Below are 21,816 nucleotides of genomic sequence, written 5' to 3'. Positions count from 1 at the left end.
AAGCAGAAAGGAATGTTTTTATGGGAAAAGGTTCAGAAGGTGAGTCTATGAAAGAAAATCTAGACAGTTATATTTCTAGGAAACAGTTGACCACACCCAGTCAGTATATAAGGGAGGATCTCTAAGTAAAGGGGCGTGGAATTCCAACGTTTGTAATGGGAAAATCCTAGATTCAGGGTTCCAGAAATGCTTCGCTGGCAATCTGCTCTTATTCTTCTAAATTCATCGAGCAGAGATACAGCTGTCTGAGGGAAACCTTTGTGCCCAACTCTGGATGTGCCTCCTATGTCTCCTATTTGGCATTTGAATTTATCTTCCTTCCCATCCCTTTTAGTTCATTGTTTGCTTGCTTACTAGGGGTCTTTGCTTGGAATTAGGTCCTGAGGATCCTATAGATTGGTCACCCTCCCCGCTCAATTTTAATTTAAAGCCTTCCTGATAAGTTGAGGCAGTTGTTTTCTGAAGACGTTCTTCTCGGTCTTAATGAGATGTAACCCATCCCTTGCTGTCAGTTGCTGTCACTCATTTTACCCTCTTGAACTTTTAGTATACTTTGGTGACAGAAAACATAATTCAGGAACGGAATTGTTTGTCCCTTTTGAAGGATAAACAGAATTGCAGGGAGAAATAATTTGAAGGATTTGTCATAATTTTCACCGAGATCTATTCCTCATAAATTTTGTTCTGTGACTAAGGTTCTCATTTCTATTCAGCTAAAGCACTTCTTCTGTCTATGAAGGAGAGGCCTGAATTTAAAATTAAAGGTCTATGAGCTCAGCAAAACATTATTTACAGTGTGAACCATTTTACCAAAGAAAAGTCTACAGATGTATCCCTGTTTTAAAATTTCAGGTCAGCCTCATTCTGGTTTGTTGCAGTCAGGCATTATCAGCTGCTATGTCATGTACCTCACTTTCTCATCACTTTCAAGCAAACCTCCAGAAATCAGTAAGTTACCTTGAATTAAAAATCAACATATACATGTGCACCAATCATCTTCTCTCAACGTTGTACTATCCAAATTACATTGCCGGTGCTAATTGGCAATTATGAAAATCCAGCGCACCTTGAAATCACCAGACTGGAAACTCCCAATAACACTACCAAAAATGTATTGTGTAAGATGTACTATATTAAATAATGCATCTAGTTAAAGAGAAAAGAATTCTGCTTCCTCCAGCAGCCCCCATACAGTTCAGAAATCAGCTGCACAGACTTACAAGATCTCCCAAAAATTAAGAGATGAAGGAAATTTGTGGGAAATTGAAAGAAGCTAAAGCATGTGTAGATTGTTGTTGTTGTTGTTGTTGTTGTTTTATTAATTATTATTAAACTTGTATGCCACCCAATTCCCGAAGGACTCTGGGCAGTTCACAACAAAGATGAAAACATCGTAAATATTGAATCCATCAAAAACATATATTAAAAACAATTAAGAAATATATACACCATTCATTTCTGGCTGGATCTTATAAGGATATTATTATTATAATAATAATAATAATAATAATTATTATTATTATTATTATTATTATTATTATTATTTATTAGATTTGTATGCCGCCCCTCTCCGAAGACTCGGGGCAGCTCACAGCTCACAACAGTAATAAAAACAATATAGTAGTGGAACAAATCTAATATTAAAAAACATATAAAACCCTATCATTATTTAAAAAACCAAAAAGCACATTCATACCAAACATAAAACAAAGTATTAAAAAAGCCTGGGGGAAAGGTGTCTCAACTCGCCCATGCCTGGCGGTATAAGTGAGTCTTGAGTAGTTTATGAAAGACAAGGAGGGTGGGGGCAGTTCTAATCTCCGGAGGGAGTTGGTTCCAAGGGGCCGGGGCCGCCACAGAGAAGGCTCTTCCCCTGGGGCCCGCCAAATGACATTGTTTGGTGAGATCAATGGCCCCAGACCTGCGGGAAGAGCCAGGTCTTCACTGCTTTGTGGAAAGCCAATAGGGTAGGGGTTGTCCGAATCTCAGGGGACAATGAATTCCAGAGAGTCGGGGCAGCAACAGAGAAGGCCCTCCAGTCGACATTGCTTAGTCGATGGAATCTGAAGGAGCTTAACTCTGTGGGATCTTATCGGTCATTGGAAGCTATGTAGTAGGGACAGTACCAAAGATTACCTGGCCCTCAGACATATAGGGCTTTAAATATAATAACCAACATCTTGAAATGTGTCCGGAGACTAACCGGAAGCCAATGCAGCTTGCAGATGATTGGTGTAATATGGGTTTACCTAGGTGCTCCCACAACAGCTTGCACAGCTGAATTCTGGACCAATTGCAGTCTCCGAGGACACCCCAAGGGTAGTCTCATGTAGAGCACATTACAGTAGTCTAGCTGTGAGGCGACAAGGGCATGAGTGACTGTGAGGAGAGTCACACGATCCAAATCAGGTTGCAATTGATGTACCAGGCAAACCTATCCCCCTGGCTACAGCTGTTAGGTGTTGTTTTAATTTAAGCTGTGAGTCCAGGAGGACACCCAAATTGCATGATAATTAGATGCATGAAATATAAAATTAATTATGCTAATTGTGGCCTCTTTTTCAAGTCTTAGTTGAGAATAAAAATACAACAATCTGTGTGCCTGAGTTTGGCCAAGGGCTGCAAACAGATGAAAATTTGGTGACTGGACTGGGAACTACAATTTTATTCTGTTGCATTTTATATTCCTGGTAAGTCTTCCTTTCAGCTGTAACACAATGTTATGCAAATAGACAGATACCTGTGTACTTCTCAGAGGGAAATAACTATTTGACACGCAATAGCTTGTTTTCCATCAAATTAAAAAATATAACTTATTTAAGGAGTTAAGAAATAGCTTAATTGAAAACCTACAGGTAGTCATTGACTTGGGACCACAATAGGAACCAAAAGTCACTAAGCAGTGCAATCTTTAAAAATTTCCATATGTCCAGATATGAGTTTTTGACTATTTTTATTGAGGTTGTCAAATCCATTATTAAGTAAATCCAATTTCTTCAGTTATCTTTTCTTGCCAGAAACTGCTTGGAAAATTTGCAGCAACTTTTGTAAATATGAGCTGATTGCCAAGAGCCTGAATTTTGATCATGTAACCACAGGATAATAAAACTTATAATTGCAATGATGGGTTGTAACTTTTTCTGGGAGTTGTTTGTTTGTTTGTTTGTTTGTTGTTAGAGTTGGAAGGGACCATGCGGGTCATCAAATCCAACCCCCTGCCTAAGCAGGAACCCTATAGCATCCTAGCCAAATGGCAGTCCAATTTCCTGCCACCCGTTATGCCATTTTATTATGCCTGCTTTACTGTGGGAACTTGGGAGGGGGGAATTGCATACAATCCTTAGCTGCATCAACAGGGGATTACACTCCAAGACCAGGGAAGTCTTAATACGACTCTACTACGCCCTGGTCAGACCATACCTGGAGTACTGTGTTCAGTTCTGGTCACCACACTTCAAAAAAGACATTGAAACTCTGGAGAAGGTGCAGAAAAGAGCAACCAAAATGATCAGGGGTCTAGGAACCAAGACTTATGAAGAGAGACTGCGGGAACTGGGCATGGATAGCCTAGAGAAAAGGAGGGCCAGAGCGGACATGATAGCAGTCTACAGGTATACGAGGGGTTGCCACAGAGAGGAGGGGATCACTTTATTCTCCAGAGCACCGGAGGGCCGGACGAGGAACAACGGCTGGAAGCTGACCAAGGAGAGATTCAACCTGGAAATTAGGAAGAACTTCCTGATGGTCAGAACGATCAACCAGTGGAACAACCTACCAGCGGATGTTGTGAACTCCAATACTCTGGACATTTTAAAGAGGAAATTGGACTGCCATTTGGCTAGGATGCTATAGGGTTCCTGCTTAGGCAGGGGGTTGGACTTGATGACCCGCATGGTCCCTTCCAACTCTAACAACAAACAAACAAACAAATAAATAAATAAATAAATAAGGACTATCTGCATGGAGTCATAAAAAATTCTTTCTAGAAAGTCAAGGTCATCCTTTGTCTTCACACCCCATCTGCACATAAGAAAATGGGTGGATCTGCCAGGCTGGCAGTCAGACATTGGTCAATGTGATGGAGTTGGGGGGAGTGGGGACAAGGGCTTGAACTTTCAACTGGGTGGTGAACACCAAAGTGCTTCAAATTTGGGATTCAACCAGATGTGCCAACATAATTTTGTTAATAAATTGGAACTTTGAGGAAGTATTTGTCTTGGACTCTGATTTGATTTTAGATGCTATTTGGACCCCTGACAAAGGGTGCCCATTGCTACTGCCTTTCTTGACATGATTGTTAAGCAAAACTCTCTAGTTGTTAAGCGAATTTTGTGGTTCCTACGCAAATCCAGTTTCCTTCATTGATTTTGCCTGTTGGAAATCTGCTAGGATGGTCACAATTGGTTCTCTCATGAGCTCAGGACACTGCAGCAAAAATGCATATCTTATGCAGTCTCCCAAGAACCAGGTATGATTGAACAGAAAGGGGGGAAATGCCAGTGTAGACCATTTTTATCAAGTTTCTATTGCTTTCCATGGAAGAGGCAGATAAATCAGGGCTCTTTGAACTTCATATTAAATTCGGTGCCATAGGAATTGGCATATTGTTGAAACTTTTATATGTTGCTAGGAAAAGAAAATATCTCTTGTACATCAATATACAGTATTATTACAGAACCATCTTTCTGTTTGTTTTTCTAGTTTGACCTCAACAACACGAGCAAGCTCTGAAGCACTCAGAGGGATATATGTAACACCTGAAACTGAAGTGAGTCTTTATTGTCATACAACCTGTTGCTCTAGCCCAGGGGTGTTCAACTTTAAGACTTGTGGACTTCAACTCCCAGAATTCCCCAGGCAGAATAAAGTATGGGTGATTGGGGAATTCTGAAATTTGAAGTCCACAAGTCTTAAAGTTGTCAGTATTATGAGTGAGTGATGGTTGCATGTGTGCTTTATATTGGGTTTTAACTTTTGTATTCATTTTTATTGCATCTAATTTTTTTATTTTTATATCCGTTTTATTGTTGTAGGCCACCCTGAGTCCGTCAGGAGAGGGGCGGCTTATAAATTTGAAAAATAAATAAAATACCATATTTTTCATAGTATAAGACGCATCAGAATATAAGACACACCTTAGTTTGGGGGGAGGAAAATAGGGGTGGGGGAATCTCCCTATTTATCTGGCTTGCATCCTTAGTCTGGCCAGCTTCAGCACATTATTTTATCCCATGGTTAGGGCTTAAAAAAACCTTTATTCGGAGAGAGTAACGATGAAAGAGCTTGCAAGCCTGTAAGCGCTGGGAACATTGTTGGCACCTGGTTAGGGCTGGAAAGAAACATTTGGAGCAAAGACTTAGGGCTTGGAAAACATTCTTTGCAAAGAAAAACAATGAAAGAGCCTGCAAGGTAAGGGCTGGGAAGTTTGTTAGCAGCTAGTGAGGGCTTGGGGGGGGGGGGGAAGCTTTGAAAAAAGCTGCATTCAGAGTATAAGACACGCCCTAATTTTTACCCTCTTTTAGGGAGGAAAAAGGTGCATCTTATACTCTGAATAATACGGCAAATAAATTTATTTCCTAATATGATTTGATAGCTTATTGGTAACCTTGGTGATTAAGAATCACTAGGTGTTGTATCTTTTTATTTTTGATGAATGTATTTTATTCTCGTTATGTACACTTGTTTGAGTTAACAGAAGATCTAAAACCTGTTTTTATGTTAGTATCCCCCAGTTGGTACTTTTTGCAGGTGCTACTGAAGTGTTCAAAGAGATATTTCATAAAAGGCCTCAATGTCTTGTCTGGGACATTGGGTATTTACTTATTTTAATGCTCTCCATAATGTTGCTGTCATTGTTATCCTTTCCATCTTGTTTGGACCAAACAGCAATGTCAAAGTTGTGACATGTGTTATCACATGTTTGCCACTTCAGACAGCGCTAGCAGAAAGCCGTGTTCTCGTGCTAAGCAAGAGCTATCCCAGATGGATGCTGTCTGGGACAATAGTTCAAGCTTTACGGGAGAGCTTAGAAATGTAGTACTGAAGTGTACCATAATAGCATTATTTTTAGATCATTTGCTCTTAAAGAGTACTACAAGAACTATTGTAGGGAAACATAAAGAGAAGACTAGCAGCAGGCAACTAATTGTAAGTCTCATTCTTCCCTGTGACAGAAGCTCTTTTGTCTCCTGATTAGAAATGTAAACATAATTCTCCAGCTGCTTCTTTTAAATAGAGAGGCTTTCTTGCATGTGAACTTGACTGTTATCCACATTGTGAAGGACTCTTTATATGCATGGCAACATTGCTATCTGCAGCTTGCAAGGATTTCCGAGACCAGAATATCTGCTAAACATAACTTTTTACATTGCTATTTTGGTGTTCATATTTATTTAGAAGAACATAATGAGAGACTGTCAAAATTAAACATGTGCATTTACAGAATGTACTTTCGTGCTGTAATAATCCTTTGTCAAAACGGAGGCATATTCCTTTGCTTTAAAAAAATGTTTTATACAGCTTTTTAAAATAAACAAACTTTTCTTTAAAAACTTTTCTTTATCATCTGTATGTTACAAAGTTACATAGCTAGCTAACTACTGATAGTCCTTAGTGACCGACTGCTTATTCAACAACCAGTTAGTGACACTTACAATTTCAACGACTTACAGTCCTTGAAATTGCGCCAGTCACAGTGTCCCTGCAGTCAAGTGGTCATGATTGGCAACTGGCTTGCATTTACATCAATTTTAGTATCCTATGGATACATCATTATGCGGGATTGCCTTCTGCCCCATGTGACCCAGCAATCGGTTAGGTCCCACAGAGTCGTCCTTCTTCAGGTCCCGTCAACGAGACAGTGTCGCTTGGCAGGACCTAGAGGAAGAGCCTTCTCTGTGGGGGCCCCAGCCCTCTGGAATCAGCTCCCCCAGAGATTTGTACTGCCCCCACCCTCCTCACCTTCCACAAGAGTTTGAAAAGTCTGCCGCCAGGCTTGGGGTCACTAGATTCTAGCTCCCTGGCCGACGAATGTATTGTAAGTTAGTTGATTGAATGGGAATGAGAGTTTTTTAATGGCCTTAGGAGGTTTTTAGATTAATTTAGTTAAACTAATTGGATTTAGGATGCTGTATTGCTCCTTTATTATGTTGTAAGCCACCCTGTGTCCTCAGAGAGGGGCAGCATATAAATCCAATAAATAAATGAATAAATAATTTCTGACTTTCCCTGCCGCCTTCTCACAAAGTCAGTGAAAAGATTGTAAGTTGTTCCTGTCACAGCAGTTTCTCTCCCAAGGAGTCCCTGCCCAAGGCTGAGCAGGTGACTAGCTGCCCTCACACATGATATGCACGCATGCACCCAGTGCACATACACTCAAACCGTGCACGCCTAACCCTACCACACTTGCGCCATATGCATACAGCTCTACTGAAGATATTCACCACGGAGCTGTGCCCCTCTCAGCCTTGCCACTTGCATGCTCTATAGCAGTGTTTCCCAACCTTGGCCAGTTGAAGATATCTGGACTTCATCTCCCAAATGCTGGCTGGGGAATTCTGGGAGTTGAAGTCCAAATATCTTCAAGTGGCCAAGGTTGGGAAACACTGCTCTACAGCCTGAATCAGGGAAGGAATGCTGCAGTCATGCATCGCAGCTGTCATGCACCATTCGGGTATAATTTTTTATTTTTTGTTCTCCAACTTGAAAAACATACATGCATGAAAACACATACACTAGAGCAGTGTTTCCCAACCTTAGCAACTTGAAGATATTTGGACTTCAACTCCCAGAATTCCCCAGCCAGCGAATGCTGGCTGGGGAATTCTGGGAGCTGAAGTCCAAATATTTTCAAGTTGCTAAGGTTGGGAAACACTGCACTAGAGGTATAACAAGCAGGAAGAGGGAGATTGTGATACCGCTATATAGAGCGCTGGTGAGACCACATTTGGAATACTGTGTTCAGTTCTGGAGACCTCACCTACAAAAAGATATTGACAAAATTGAAAGGGTCCAAAGACGGGCTACAAGAATGGTCGAAGGTCTGAAGCATAAAACGTATCAGGAAAGACTTAATGAACTCAATCTGTATAGTCTGGAGGACAGAAGGGAAAGGGGGGACATGATCGAAACATTTAAATATGTCATAGGGTTAAATAAGGTTCAGGGGGGAAGTGTTTTTAATAGGAAGGTGAACACAAGAACAAGGGGACACAATCTGAAGTTAGTTGGGGGAAAGATCAAAAGCAACATGAGAAAATATTATTTTACTGAAAGAGTAGTAGATCCTTGGAACAAACTTCTAGCAGACGTGGTTGGTAAATCCACAGTAACTGAATTTAAACATGCCTGGGATAAACATAGATCCATCCTAAGATAAAATACAAAAAATAGTATCAGGGCAGACTAGATGGATCATGAGGTCTTTTTCTGCCGTCAGTCTTCTATGTTTCTATGTTTCTATACACCATCAATGCCTAACAATATGCTTACATAATCTCTTATATATAAATTAATAAAACATCCTAAAACTTATTTTCATTTCATCCATCATTACCTTTGTCTTTCTAACGACCAGCCTAAATTTCTCTTTTATATATAAAAAATAAAATTAAAATAATAAGGCACTCCCCTGCTTGGCAGCCTTCTTGCTTCCCACCGAAGGAAAAGCTTGTGGCAGGGACTTACAATTTCTTGCTGGCTTCACCATTGACTTCACTAAAAGCCAGTAAGAAGTCACAAGTTCTGGTCCTGTGAGATGGCAACAGATACTGATGCAATCATGCAATTAGCAATGGAAATTCCAGTCTCAATTACCGTCGTTAAGCAAGGAGTACCTATATGTTGCTATTATTTTTAAAAAAAATCTGATTTCAAAGGGGAAAAAAACTAAAAGAGCAAAATCCATTCTTTGCAAGCATATATTTCATTTTTCCCCCCTTATTTTTAATGTAAGCTATTGACAAAATAAAAAAGTTGGCTGTATAAAAATCGTAGCACCATGGTCCTTTGAATGAAAATGAAAGTACGTCAGAAAAAAAATAATTTGATTGGTTTTTAAGTTCACTGTACAGTGAATTTAATCCAGTGATGTCCTAATAATGTTTCACTGAAATATTTTGAGGAGTATCAGTATTGACTTATTTGTTTTTGAATTAGTGGGAAAAAAACCTTTTGGCTTTGTTGTCTCTCTTATAGATAGCTCGCTGCTGTTTCTGCTGTGCCCCTGATGGAGATGGTAAGAATTGGCCTTTTTTCTTTTCTTTTATGCGGATTTGTATTCTTTAAAACAGAGAAAGTGGGAGACAGTGCGTTCAAACCTCGCCTTAGCCAGGTGGCTTTGGGTCAGTCACTCTGTCTCAACTCAATGCACTTCACTGGATGAAGGTGTGTTGGATATGTTGGCTGTCTAGAGTTATTTGTAAAAATAATAAAGGCGGGATATAAATATTTATTTATTTAACGGATGGTATACAGCATAACGGGACCGCCTTCTGTCTCATGGATCCCAACGACCGGTTAGGTCCCACAGGGTTGGCCTTCTCCCCGTCCCGTCGGCCAGGCAATGTCTTCTGGCAGGGCCTAGGGGAAAAGCCTTCTCTGTGGCGGCTCCGGCCCTTTGGAACCAACTCCCTCCGGAGATTCGCACCGCCCCCACCCTTCTGGCCTTTCACAAGGCCCTGAAGACACATCTTTGTCGGCAGGCACGGGAGGGGGGGGGCTGTGAGTGTTAAGAGCTAACTCCAGCCACAAATGGTTAAATTAGTTGGATGAATGTCGATGATTGTGTTTTTTAAGACAATGGGGTTTTAGAATTTTTTTAGATTTGTAATTATTTATTATTTATTTATGGACTTTTATGCCGCCCCTCTCCAAGGACTCAGAGTGGCTCACAACATATAATAAAACAATACATAGCATTTCTAATCCAATTAATTAAATATTTAATTTAAAACTAAAAACCCTAAAAAACCCAGTCATTCTCATTCAATCAGTTTCTCTCAGTCCATTCATCGGCTAGCGGGCAAGAATCTAATGGCCCCAGGCCTGGCAACATAAGTGAGTCTTGAGACTCTTGTGGAAGGCAAGGAGGGTGGGGGCAGTACGGATCTCCGGTGGGAGCCTATTCCAGAGGGCCGGGCCCCCCACAGAGAAGGCTCTTCCCCTAGGCCCCACCAACTGGCATTGTCTAGTTGATGGGACCTGGAGAAGGCCAACTTTGTGAGACCTAACCGGTCGCTGGGATTCATGCGGCAGGAGGCGGTCCTCTAGGTATTATGGCCCGATGCCATATAGCGCACTTTATAGGTCAGATTTCTACAAGTTTTGTATTATATTTATTATGTTGTAAGCCACCCTGAGTTGGTTGAAAAGGGCGGCATAGAAATCTAAATAAATAAATAAATAAATCTACAAACAATAAACGCAATGCAGTCAAAATTACTAGTTCATTCTGTTCAGAACATATGTGTTTATCCTGGTTGCAGCACAAGGGGCAAACTAGTTTGCACCAGCTGACTAGTGGCGCTTGGGTTGCTGGTTGTGTTGGCCTTCCTTCCCCCTGTTGCATTGCCTCTCACCCAGCCAGATCCAGCAGCAGCTTGCGCTGTCCGCACACATGTACACAGCTAGGTTTTTCCCGCCAAAGCGATATCCATTTATGTACTTGCAATATTTCATGCTTTCAAACTTCTGGGTGGGCAGGAACCGGGGAGCAAGTGGTGGGAAATCATTCCATATTGTGGAGCTGGGCTTGAAGTGCTGGAACGCAGGCCATTTCTGGCCGGCAGTCCAGCACCATTAACTTGCTGTGCCAACGCATCCGCTCAGGATATAAATAAATAAACATGAGAATAATAATAATTCTGATTACTTTTGAATTTGATTGGGTTTGTAGATTTTATAAGTGCTATCAATGTCATAAAAACTTTGCATCATGTTTTAAATTTACTTTCACAGGCACTGAAATAGATTCTTTTTAAAGCTGCAGTTAATAAAATCCGATTGCTAACAGAAGTGCAGTGATACCTCGTCTTACGAACTTAATTGGTTCCTGGACGAGGTTTGTAAGGTGAAAAGTTTGTAAGATGAAACAATGTTTCCCATAGGAATCAATGGAAAAGCGATTAATGCATGCAAGTCCAAAACTCACCCCTTTTGCCAACCGAAGCGCCCATTTTTGCGCTGCTGGGATTCCCCTGAGGCTCCCCTCCATGGGAAACCCAACCTCCAGACTTCCGTGTTTTTGTGATGCTGCAGGGGTATCCCACCCAGCAGGGGAATCCCAGCAGCGCAAAAATGGGTGCTTCGCTGGCAACGGAAGTCCGAAGGTGGGGTTTCCCAGTGAGGGGAGCCTCGGCGAAATTGCAGCATCGCAAAGAAGTCCTCGAAACCCCGCCTCCGGACTTCTATGTTTTTGTGATGCTGCGATTTTGCTGAGGCTCCCCTCGCTGGGAAACCCCACCTCCGGACTTCCATTGCCAGCGAAGCGCCCATTTTTGCACTGCTGGGATTCCCCTGCAGCATCACAAAAACACAGAAGTCCGGAGGTGGTGTTTCCCATGGAGGGGAGCCTCAGGGGAATCCCAGCAGCGTAAAAACGGGCGCTTCGCGGGCAACAGAAGTCCGGAGGCAGGGCATCCCAGTGGCGGCGGCTTGGGTTTGTAATGTGAAAATAGTTTGGAAGAAGAGGCAAAAAAATCTTAAACCCCGTGTTTGTATCTCGAAAAGTTTGTATGATGAGCGGTTTGTAAGACAAGGTATCACTGTACTATGATTTATTTTTTTGGATTAGTTCGGAGTTTTCAGCTACCAGTTATTTGCCTTCACCGCCAGGAATTAAGATATAAATCCTACATGGGGTGCTAGTTTCTTATATATTAGGGGTGGAGGGAGAGCCTTTTGGAGATATGTCAGCATTTTCAAAATCTTCAAATGCATATAGAATCTCTTAAAACTTGAGATACAGTACATGCGTATTAAAAAAGATTCCCTTGAAAGGTTATTTTTGTCATCTTGAAGGCACTGCAGTTTTTCTTTTTTAGATTTGCTTCTGTGTGTGGAGAAAAACCATAAAACCACACAAGAAGCATGAAACTTAAAATATATGCTATAACCACAAGCATGTTGATTACAGATGCAGCTTTGAAAAGAACGTATCTGTGGATGGAAAATAGCATTTTCATCCCATGTGTCAGTGGAATATATTTTCTTCTGGAATTAATTATAATAGATTGCCATTAAATTGAGAAGAAAATTCTCAACAATGAGAAGGGAGGTCGTTCAGTAATAAAGTTTGTATTTGAGTGTCCTTCTGCAAGTGGGAAGGATTTTAAGGCCTGGGAGAAATGAAATATACAAACATACCAAACAGAAGAATAGCCACTTTAGGGAGCATCTTGACCCTACTATCAATTGTTCAAGATCAGGAGTCTTAAACTTCAGCTCTCCATGACTGTTTTCCTTGACCAAAGACCAGCAATTATCACTTTAAGCAAAATACTTTCAAAGAAAGATCACTATGAAAGGGGACTAATTAAACATGGTTAGTTTTAGCATACTACAGTACTTTTAAGAATGGATTCCTATCCCTTCCCAATCTTTTTAGTTGAGTTTCAGTCAAGGCAATCCTAGCTGGGTTAACTGAAAAGTAATACCAGGGATTTTTCCCAAGCAAGTATGAATGAACAGGAAGAAACCAAATTTTACGCAACATGGAACAAAGTTTATGAATGGATAGATAAGAATAAAAAAATAAAGAAGGGAAGAGTAGCAATAAGTATAGATATATTAGATGATTTTTTCTTATTAAGATTTATATTAGATCTAGTTTACATAGATAGAATAGAAATTTGTTTTTTCTAAAGAATTTTTTGACTTGAAATTAATTAGAAATGTTTATATGACAGTAAATTTTTTTTTACTAGATATTTTTTGTATTAGTAGCATTGAATTAGATATTTAACTGTGTATTCCTTTTTCTGTATCTGCAATTATACTTTTGAGAAGAGCAGGGATGATACATCCCTACAATGTATGTTAAATGTTTGTAAGTTTGTTTGTCATTTTAAAGAAAATTAATAAAAATATTTGAAAAAAAAAAAAAAGAATGGATTCCTATCCCTTCCCAATCTTTTTAGTTGAGTTTCAGTCAAGGCAATCCTAGCTGGGTTAACTGAAAAGTAATACCAGGGATTTTTCCCAAGCAAGTATGGGGTTTGCAAAACGTTTCAGAATTGAAGTGACCCTGTTCAAATGTAAAATGGCTGTATCAGTTTTTTTCAAAAGTGTTTTGAGGTTAAAACAGCTGTCGTGGGACCATTCCAGGCTTAAAACAGCTGTTTCAAACTCGACACTGGGTTGTTTTGCATTGTTAACTTTATTCTGAGTATATGTTACTGATTTAAATCTAAAGCAGATCATATTTCTCTTTATGTTTGTTTTGCCCAGCTGAGGTTGAAGAGCATATTGGGAAAAAAGGTGGCCAGAGAGTCATTTATGATGAAAAGAAAGGAACAGTATACAGCTATGCTTATTTCCACTTTGTATTCTTCCTGGCGTCGCTTTACGTGATGATGACTGTTACCCATTGGTTCCAGTAAGTCCCTCGAAAAAAATGTACAGATTGATTTTATGCTGTGGAAACCCCTCTTGTCCTCTTTCTCCAGTCATTTATTTATTTATTTTTATTTTTTTTGTCCAATACGCAACAAGGGTTTTAGTGGGTATATATCTATATACACATAGTAAAATACATGATGAAGGTTATAGAGGAGATACTCATAGTAAAATATATCTAAGAAATAATAGAAAAGAAGGTATAGTAATAGAACATATCAATGAAAGAATAGAAGAAGAGATATAGGAATAGAAGAAAGGTATGGGAGATACAGGAGAGCAATAGGACAGGGGACGGAAGGCACTCTAGTGCATTTGTACTCGCCCCTTACTGACCTCTTAGGAATCTGGATAGGTCAACCGTAGATAATCTAAGGGTAAAGTGTTGGGGGTTTGGGGATGACACTATGGAGTCCGGTAAAGAGTTCCACGCTTCGACAACTCGGTTACTGAAGTCATGAAGCCCCATCATAATGGCTCCAAGGCAACCTAGCCTCCTGGAGAAGAATTTGGGAGGACTGCATAGAACCTAACGGGGTAGAAATGAAATTAGACTTCTGACTGGATTAATATACAAAACACCCAGGGAAGGGCTTCCCGTCGCTGGTGCTACCGGTGCACTCCCGGTGACTGGTGCAGGGGCGTGCGTGTCTGGTGTGTGTGCATCCCGGCACAAGATTCAGCTTCCGCGCATGCACAGGGAGCGAAATCTCACACAAGGATGCTTGTATGAGTGAGATTTCGCCGATTTTGGGCGATTTCTTTGCTTCCATGCATGTGTCCTCACGTGAGATTTCGCTTGCGGCACATGAGCAGAAGCCGTATCTAAGGCGGGGGCCCTCATGCATCAGGGACGCGCAGCTGCATGCACATCACGATTTTCACTACCACACTATAGTGTGACCTATACCAGGTGCAGCCCACTATTGGAAACACCAAATATAAAATGGCAACTGTGCACATAAACAAAATCAATAGGTGACTTCCAGTCCTCTGGCCCCATAATGCCTGAGATAAGAGTCAGGCTGTGACAGTCTTAAAGGTGAGAAAAGTTGGGGCATGAGGGTGCTTATTCTAGGTCCCATAAGATGACAAAATGTGAAAGATGCATGCTCTGGGATCACGTAAGTAGGCAGATGTTCTTGGAAGAAGGTTATCCCTCAAGAAATCTACCATGTTTCCCTATAAATATGACCTACCTTGAAAACAAGCCCTAGTTAAGCCCCTTTCACCATCTGGTTGTAGGAGGTGCTGTGAGAGTAAAAATAAAGCTAGGGTGTGGTTGGCAGGGGGAGCTACCCCATGCATCCCGTACCCATTTACCTTAGGACCGCCACAACCAGGACTCCCATATCCCAGCACCTGTCATGATGCTGCCCAGCAGCCAACACACAAGTGGCCACTTCTTCTTGCTTCAGCTTTGCCTTCATTAGGATGCTTTGAGGCGAAATGGTAGCTGAATTCGCTAGCAAGGTATTCCTAGGCATCAGGAGGGGCGGGTCACTTGGGTAGTAGGCTGAGAAGGGTTAATACGTGAGGTGTTGGTACAGGTCGAGCTTGGCAAGGAAAACAGATGCAGCCGAGACCCTGGCTTAATTTTCTCCCCCAAACTCCACCAGAAATGGGTCTTTGTGAGGCTTGTTGCACCAGCGCAATCCCTTGTGCCAGGACACCATGAGACTTGTAGTGTTGTGCATGCAAACAGCGGCAATGCCACAAGCTTCATCATGCGGTGTACCTGCTCACTCACGCAACGGCACAACAAGCCTCATTGCATCCTGCCGCAAGAGGCACCGGTGCAACAAATCTTGTAAAGACCTATTTCTGGTGGAGTTTGGGGGAGAAAAATAAGCCATGGTCATCTGCTTTCCTTGCATGCAGCCCAAAATTCGCAAAAGGAAGGAAGGAGAAATGTCAAGGTTGACCTGTAGCCACACCTCAAGTATTAACCCCACTTTATTCTCCTCACGTATTACCTCACATATTAACCCCACTTTACTCTGCTCACGTATTACCTCACGTATTAACCCCACTTTACTCTGCTCACGTATTACCTCACGTATTAACCCCACTTTACTCTGCTCACGTATTACCTCACTTATTAACCCCACTTTACTCTGCTCACGTTTTACCTCACGTATTACCCCCACTTTACTCTGCTCACGTATTACCTCACATATTAACCCCACTTTACTCTCCTCACGTATTACCTCACGTATTAAGCCCACCGCACTCTACTGCACCTGTGTGGCGCAGTGGTTAGAGTGCAGCACTGCAGTCTACTTCAGCTAACTGCTAGCTATAGTTCAGCAGTTCAAATCTCACCACCAGCTCAAGGTTAACTCAGCCTTCCATCCTTCCGAGGTGGGTAAAATGAGGACCCAGATTGTTGAGGGCAATACGCTGATTCTGTAAACTGCTTAGAGAGGGCTGTAAAAGCGCTACGAAGCGGTATATAAGTCTAAATTCTATTGCTATTACTACTTTCTCAGCCTCCTATCCAAGTGACCCTCCTCTCTTGCTGAGGCGTTAGGAATACCTCGCAGGCAAATTCACCCCACCATTTCACCATGAACCACCCCACTCCCAATGAGGGCAAAGCTAAAGCAGGAAGAAGCTGCAGCTGTGGCTCCAACTGCGCCTGCTTGCTGATATCAAAAAATATTGGGTCTTATTTTCAGGGAAACGCTGCAGGCTTCTGCCAAATGGTGCATAGGATAACAGAAGCTTCCAAATTAAATCTCACCTTTCACATAAACTATTTGGTGGTTTTAGACAATTCATTATTCCTTCAGCGTAAGCTCCATTCCCTGTAAAATCAGGTAAATAATTCTGGCCAGTTATATGTTCTGCCGGCGTGTCTCAACTGCTCGTAATTACAGGGTAATTAGTCCAGGAAGACACACACCACACGATAAAAGGAAAACCCAAAAGTTTTTATAAACAGAAAAACAGAAACAGCTCCCTTTTTAAATGTCAAACCAAGGCACAGGTTAAATGCAGTCCAATTGCTCACCCAATAACTGGGAAATTGAGTCCAATTCTAAAGTCCAGAGTGTCCACACACACAATCCTGAAGAGCAAAAACCACGATCTTGATGAAACAATGAATCAGATAAACTGCCATGAGGCTAAAACACCAGGCTGCACTTTTATCTGTAGCACTAATAACAGCAGCCCCATCCAACCACAGGTGGCCTCATTTTCTCTTGTAATAATCCTTCAGTTGTTGTCTCCTATGCATCCCTCTACGCATGCGTGGATGTGTCATTAATTCTTGTTCATAATCCAGGGATGATACAGATGATTGATTTCCTCCTGGGCTGTCTGCCAAACTCCCCTCTTCCCTGTCACTCACGCTTCCTTGGTCAGAGGAGGCTTCGTTGGCAGATTCCATCGGGAGCAAAACAGGCCTGCAGCATGTGGATGTTTCCCCCACATCCACCTGCACATTCCTTGGGGCAGGAGCTGGTCCAGAGCTAACCACAACATTATATAAATATTATTGAGATGATGTAGTTAGATACTTTAAATGCACAAATCCATCTTTCTGTTTCTGCAAACAGGATACATCAAATGTTTCAAAAGTAAATGTTTTAGATTTAATTGTTGCACTGCAAATTAACAATAATGGATTATGGCTGGCATTTACAGAACTGTATTCTGAAATGGTTTATTAAATTCACATCACTTATCATAGGTTTATTAGAAATGTAATAAAATTCATGATGTCTGGTCTGCACAAGGTACTTGAAAGCAGAATCCTATGCATGGGTTATCTGGGAGAAAATAGCATTGAACGTGTTTGAATATACACACATTTCTTAGTGAGGAAATAGGATATGGGGGAGAGCAGTACAGTTTCCTTGAAATAAGTTGTCCTAGAATTGCACCCTCCTTCTAGAATTGATGTGTGTGACAGCAAATTAGCTAACCTCCACTTCCTTTTATCATAGTTATGAAGAGGCTGCGATTGAAAAATTCTTCGTTGGAACCTGGTCTATTTTCTGGATTAAAATGGCTTCTTGCTGGGTGTGTGTCCTTCTCTACCTGTGGACTCTTTTAGCACCTTTATGCTGCCCAACCAGAGGATTCTACGTTTGAAACCGCTTCTGTTATAACTCCATTGATTTAATAAATCACAAAGTTATCTGTTATAATTGTTTTCCTAACATTGATGGTTAGGACAGTACTTCTCTCGTGGAACACTTGCATTTTGAGACAGATTTTTTAAAAATAATTTTTTTATTCTTATCTGAATTTAAAAGGACACTGAAAAAAACATATCTTAGTTCAATGTGGCAAGTCAGTTGGATCTTGAATATATGTGCACATGTGTTTGGTATTCCATAGTAAGTAATACACCTGAACCCATTTATTTAGATGTATGAAAAAGAGTTTAACACTTCACTAGATGAGATGTCATATTTGGTGGGAAGAGTATGAGGTCAAGGAGATTTTTATTCTATATTAGATCTCAAATTATTACAAATCTGGACTGTGAATGAGAAGGATTTGTGAGTATAAAAATATTTATTTATATTAATGAAAAGCACCTTTTATGAATTAATTGGGTGACAAAACATGGAACCTGAAAATTTGACTGGGATGTGCAACACTGTAAATGTTGGTGCAATTAATTAATTATTATGAGCCACCGTGGGACTAAATGCATTTTTCAAAGTATTCCGTTAGGAATAGTGGACAACAAAATAAGAATTCTGTCTTATCAAGTCTGTAGTCTGTGATTATTTTATTTTTCTTTCTTTTTCCTGCATCTCTTCGGTTTCATCTTTAAATATATTTTGATGCACTCATATTTAAATTAGGGGGGAAAATTAATTCAAAGTAATTTTATTATCATAGTTTGAATTGTATCTTCAGTGGTAATAAACATTTTTCATTTCCAATTCCTAATTTGGCATACAGGTTTTCCCCCATGCCTATCAAGTTTCATTTGGAAATTCATTTGGATTCCAGTCCAAACATGGTTCTTTATCAGGAAGTAAGAACCATGAAACACACCATAACTGTATTCAGATTAAACATGTTTAGGATTACATTGTGATATTAAATTTAAGAATTAGCTTTCTAAACTAATTCCAAACAGGCATATTACTGCTTTCTTTTGATTTATCTGTGGGAGCTCAATTCCCATGTGCCTGGAAAAATTACACTAGAATTAGTAGGCTGATGCTGTCATGCTTTTTTGTGTGTGAATTACCTTAATTACAACAGCTGCTTCCGTTTAATATTTGTGATAAGTGGAAACCAACTACGATGTTGAAGAAGTGCCTGTTTTCAAAGCTAAGCAGATGGACAAAGCTGTGATACTTTAACTTCAGAAACTAATAATTTGCTTTACTATTTTTTATTAACTGTATTTTCATCTTGGGATAATTCTTCATATGCAATTCTTTTTTAATTCTTTTTTAAAACTTTTGATACAGTGTTGACCTTGTGTAAATATCCAGGGACTTTATTCTGTTACATTACAGTTTTTATTTGCATGAAATATAAGTCAATATTGGGGGAAGTTAATGGTTGGGATTTTGAAATTAATTCATAGTACAAATCAAGCAACTGGTGTTTTTAAAGTGTTTTGTGTTTGGAGTTTTCAAGAATAACTTCATATTAAAAAAAGTATTATAAGTGTAATTCCTTGATCAATAAACTTTTGAGTTTGTTAAAAATTTCAATTACTGGCATGTCATATATTCATGGTCATGTCCATTTGTATCTTTTAGTCCAAATATCTCTTGGTAGCTTTTTAAGGAATCATTGGATCACCTTAATCAGAGAAGCAGTTTCAAGTATGGGAGCAAATATTTGACTGCGAAAGGATGTGTATTCTCATAATTTTGCAGCATATCTTTGCCATTGTCTATTTAGACTTCTGAATGTTTTTCAACTTTAAGTAATAAATAATATATGTATCTCTAAATAAAGTGTCAGCAAGATTTTTATTCATATGATTTTATTCATATGATAAGATTTTTAATCATATAATTGACGTTTAAACTAAATGTCAACCACTCCAAACTAGACTGCAAAAAATAAAACCAGCAATGGAGTAATCAACGCCTGGAATGCACTACCAGACTCTGTGGTTTCTACTCCTAACCCCAAAACCTTTAACGTTAGACTATGTACAATTGACCTCTCCCCCTTTCTAAGAGCTCTGTAAGGGGCGTTACTATTTCTAATGTTTTATTAGTACAAATTACCATCCTATAATTGTTTGACAAAATACATAAAAATACATTTTAAAAATGATGGTGATTGATATACCAAAGGTATATCTTTGTTGATCTGCACTAATTTATTCCTATCGATTATAGGTAGACATCGTTTAGCAACTGCCTCACTTAGTGACGGTTCAGTTATTACAGTAATTAAATAACTTTGCAGCCAATCCTTGTACAGTATTTATGACATTCACAGATCTGTAAAGCAAAGGAAAGCTGAAGTAGGATCATAATGGTTGCCACAGTTGGGAGGCTTCCAGAAGAGGTATGGCAAACTGAAGATGTCTTGGAGAAAGCAGAGCTAATAACTGTCACAAAGACCAAGGACTCTGCAATGCAGCTCATGCCACAGACATTTTACACGGGCCACCCGAGGAGCCCCTAACTGAACACTCTTCAAGGGTAGACCCATGTAGAGTGCATTGCAATAGTCCAAATACATAATGACCAGGTTATAAGTAACAGAACACAGTGACAGAACACAGCAGACAATCAAATTATAGAAAATTGTTTTAATTATAGAAAATTATAGAAAAAAATATAGAAAAAGTATTGCCCATAAGATCATATGCTGCAATGTTCTACCTGTTAATGACTACTTCAGCTTCAATCGCAACAACACAAGAGCACGCAACAGATTCAAACTTAATACCCTGTTTCCCCGAAAATAAGACCTACCCCAAAAGTAAGGCATGTCAGACGTTTTGCGGAATTTGCTAATATAAGGCATCCCCCGAAAATAAGGCGTAGTCAAGTTTACGGTACGGTGGAAAAACATACGGTACCATTCAAAGCTGTTCATAGCGGTACTGTAATAATGTGGCGTCCCCTGCTGGCCCCTTCCATCGCTTTGTACCGTCCAGTACAGCAGACACAGTCTGCTGCTGTCTCACCGCCATTACAGTCTCCACTGCAGTGGCCGGAAGCTGCAATAGCAGGAGTATACTGTTGTACCATATAAGTGCCGTTGTTTGTGTGTGTGGGTGCCATACTGACAGGTACCGTACCGTAATCAGTGTACCGTACGGTACACTTTCTTTGGGGGTGTCAGCTTTTCTGCCTGTGAATTTGTCTTATTTGAGAAATATAAGGCACCCCCCCCAAAAATAAGACGTAGCACAACTTTTGGAGCAAAAATTAATATAAGACAGTGTTTTATTTTTGGGGAAACACGGTATTAACCATTCCAAACTTGACTGTAAAAAATATGACTTCAGCAATCGAGTTGTCGAAGCGTGGAACTCATTACTTGACTCAGTAGTGTCAACCCCTAACCCCCAATATTTTTCCCTTAGACTATCCACAATTGACCTCTCCAGGTTCCTAAGAGGTCAGTAAGGGGCGTGCATAAGTGCACTAGTGTGCCTTCCATCCCGTCCAATTGTCTCTCCTTTATCTTTTCTTCCTTTCATATATCTTCTCCTCTATTTTTATATCTTTTCTTCTATCCTTTTGTTTATATATATACTGTACTTGTTTATTCTCTTCAATGTGTATTGTGTATTGGACAAAATAAATAAAATAAAATTTACTTGAAAGTGTTAAGTCATCTAATGCAGGCTTTCCCTGCTGACTACTTAATTGTATGATACAATCTGCCCTGGAGAGACCCCTCCGACAGCTTGTTTTGTGGTTGCTAAGTAGAAGGCTCTCCTGGTTATATTTAAACTGGATCACAGAACTATACTGTTGAGACAAATATAGGGGTTTCTTCAGTATGCCACAGATTACTAGTTTCTAAAAATAAAACCACTTTGTTACAGTGCTTCTTGCTAAACCTCTACATATAAATAGGACCTGGTATCTAAATAGCAGTGGAAACCTGTCTTTAGTTCTTTTGATCATGAAAAACTTAAAAATGATCTGAAATATTGTGTTTTCAGAATCTCTGCTAAAACCAATATGGTGTTTAGAGTGAGAGCTATGCCGGTAAACTCTAAACTCTGAATGAATA

At 40.1% G+C, this 21,816-nt stretch overlaps 1 protein-coding gene across 1 annotated transcript in view; it reads left to right on the top strand.

Annotated features, from left to right (window-relative positions):
* The window catches only part of SERINC5 (serine incorporator 5), a 53,622-nt gene extending 34,309 nt beyond the window's left edge, over positions 1-19,313 (top strand). The window contains exons 7-12 of the mRNA XM_070743248.1: positions 853-948; positions 2,567-2,690; positions 4,702-4,768; positions 9,196-9,235; positions 13,447-13,594; positions 17,571-19,313. Coding sequence (XP_070599349.1) covers positions 853-948; positions 2,567-2,690; positions 4,702-4,768; positions 9,196-9,235; positions 13,447-13,594; positions 17,571-17,718 — 623 coding nt within the window. The 3' untranslated portion in view covers positions 17,719-19,313. The remainder of the gene's footprint in view (positions 1-852; positions 949-2,566; positions 2,691-4,701; positions 4,769-9,195; positions 9,236-13,446; positions 13,595-17,570) is intronic.
* Positions 19,314-21,816: the final 2,503 nt, after the last annotated feature.

The sequence above is a fragment of the Erythrolamprus reginae genome, chromosome 2 (assembly GCF_031021105.1).
Source record: "Erythrolamprus reginae isolate rEryReg1 chromosome 2, rEryReg1.hap1, whole genome shotgun sequence".
Classification (NCBI taxonomy): Eukaryota; Metazoa; Chordata; class Lepidosauria; order Squamata; family Dipsadidae; genus Erythrolamprus; species Erythrolamprus reginae.
Note: the sequence above shows the minus strand (reverse complement) of the source record. Positions and strands in the feature narration are given on the sequence as shown.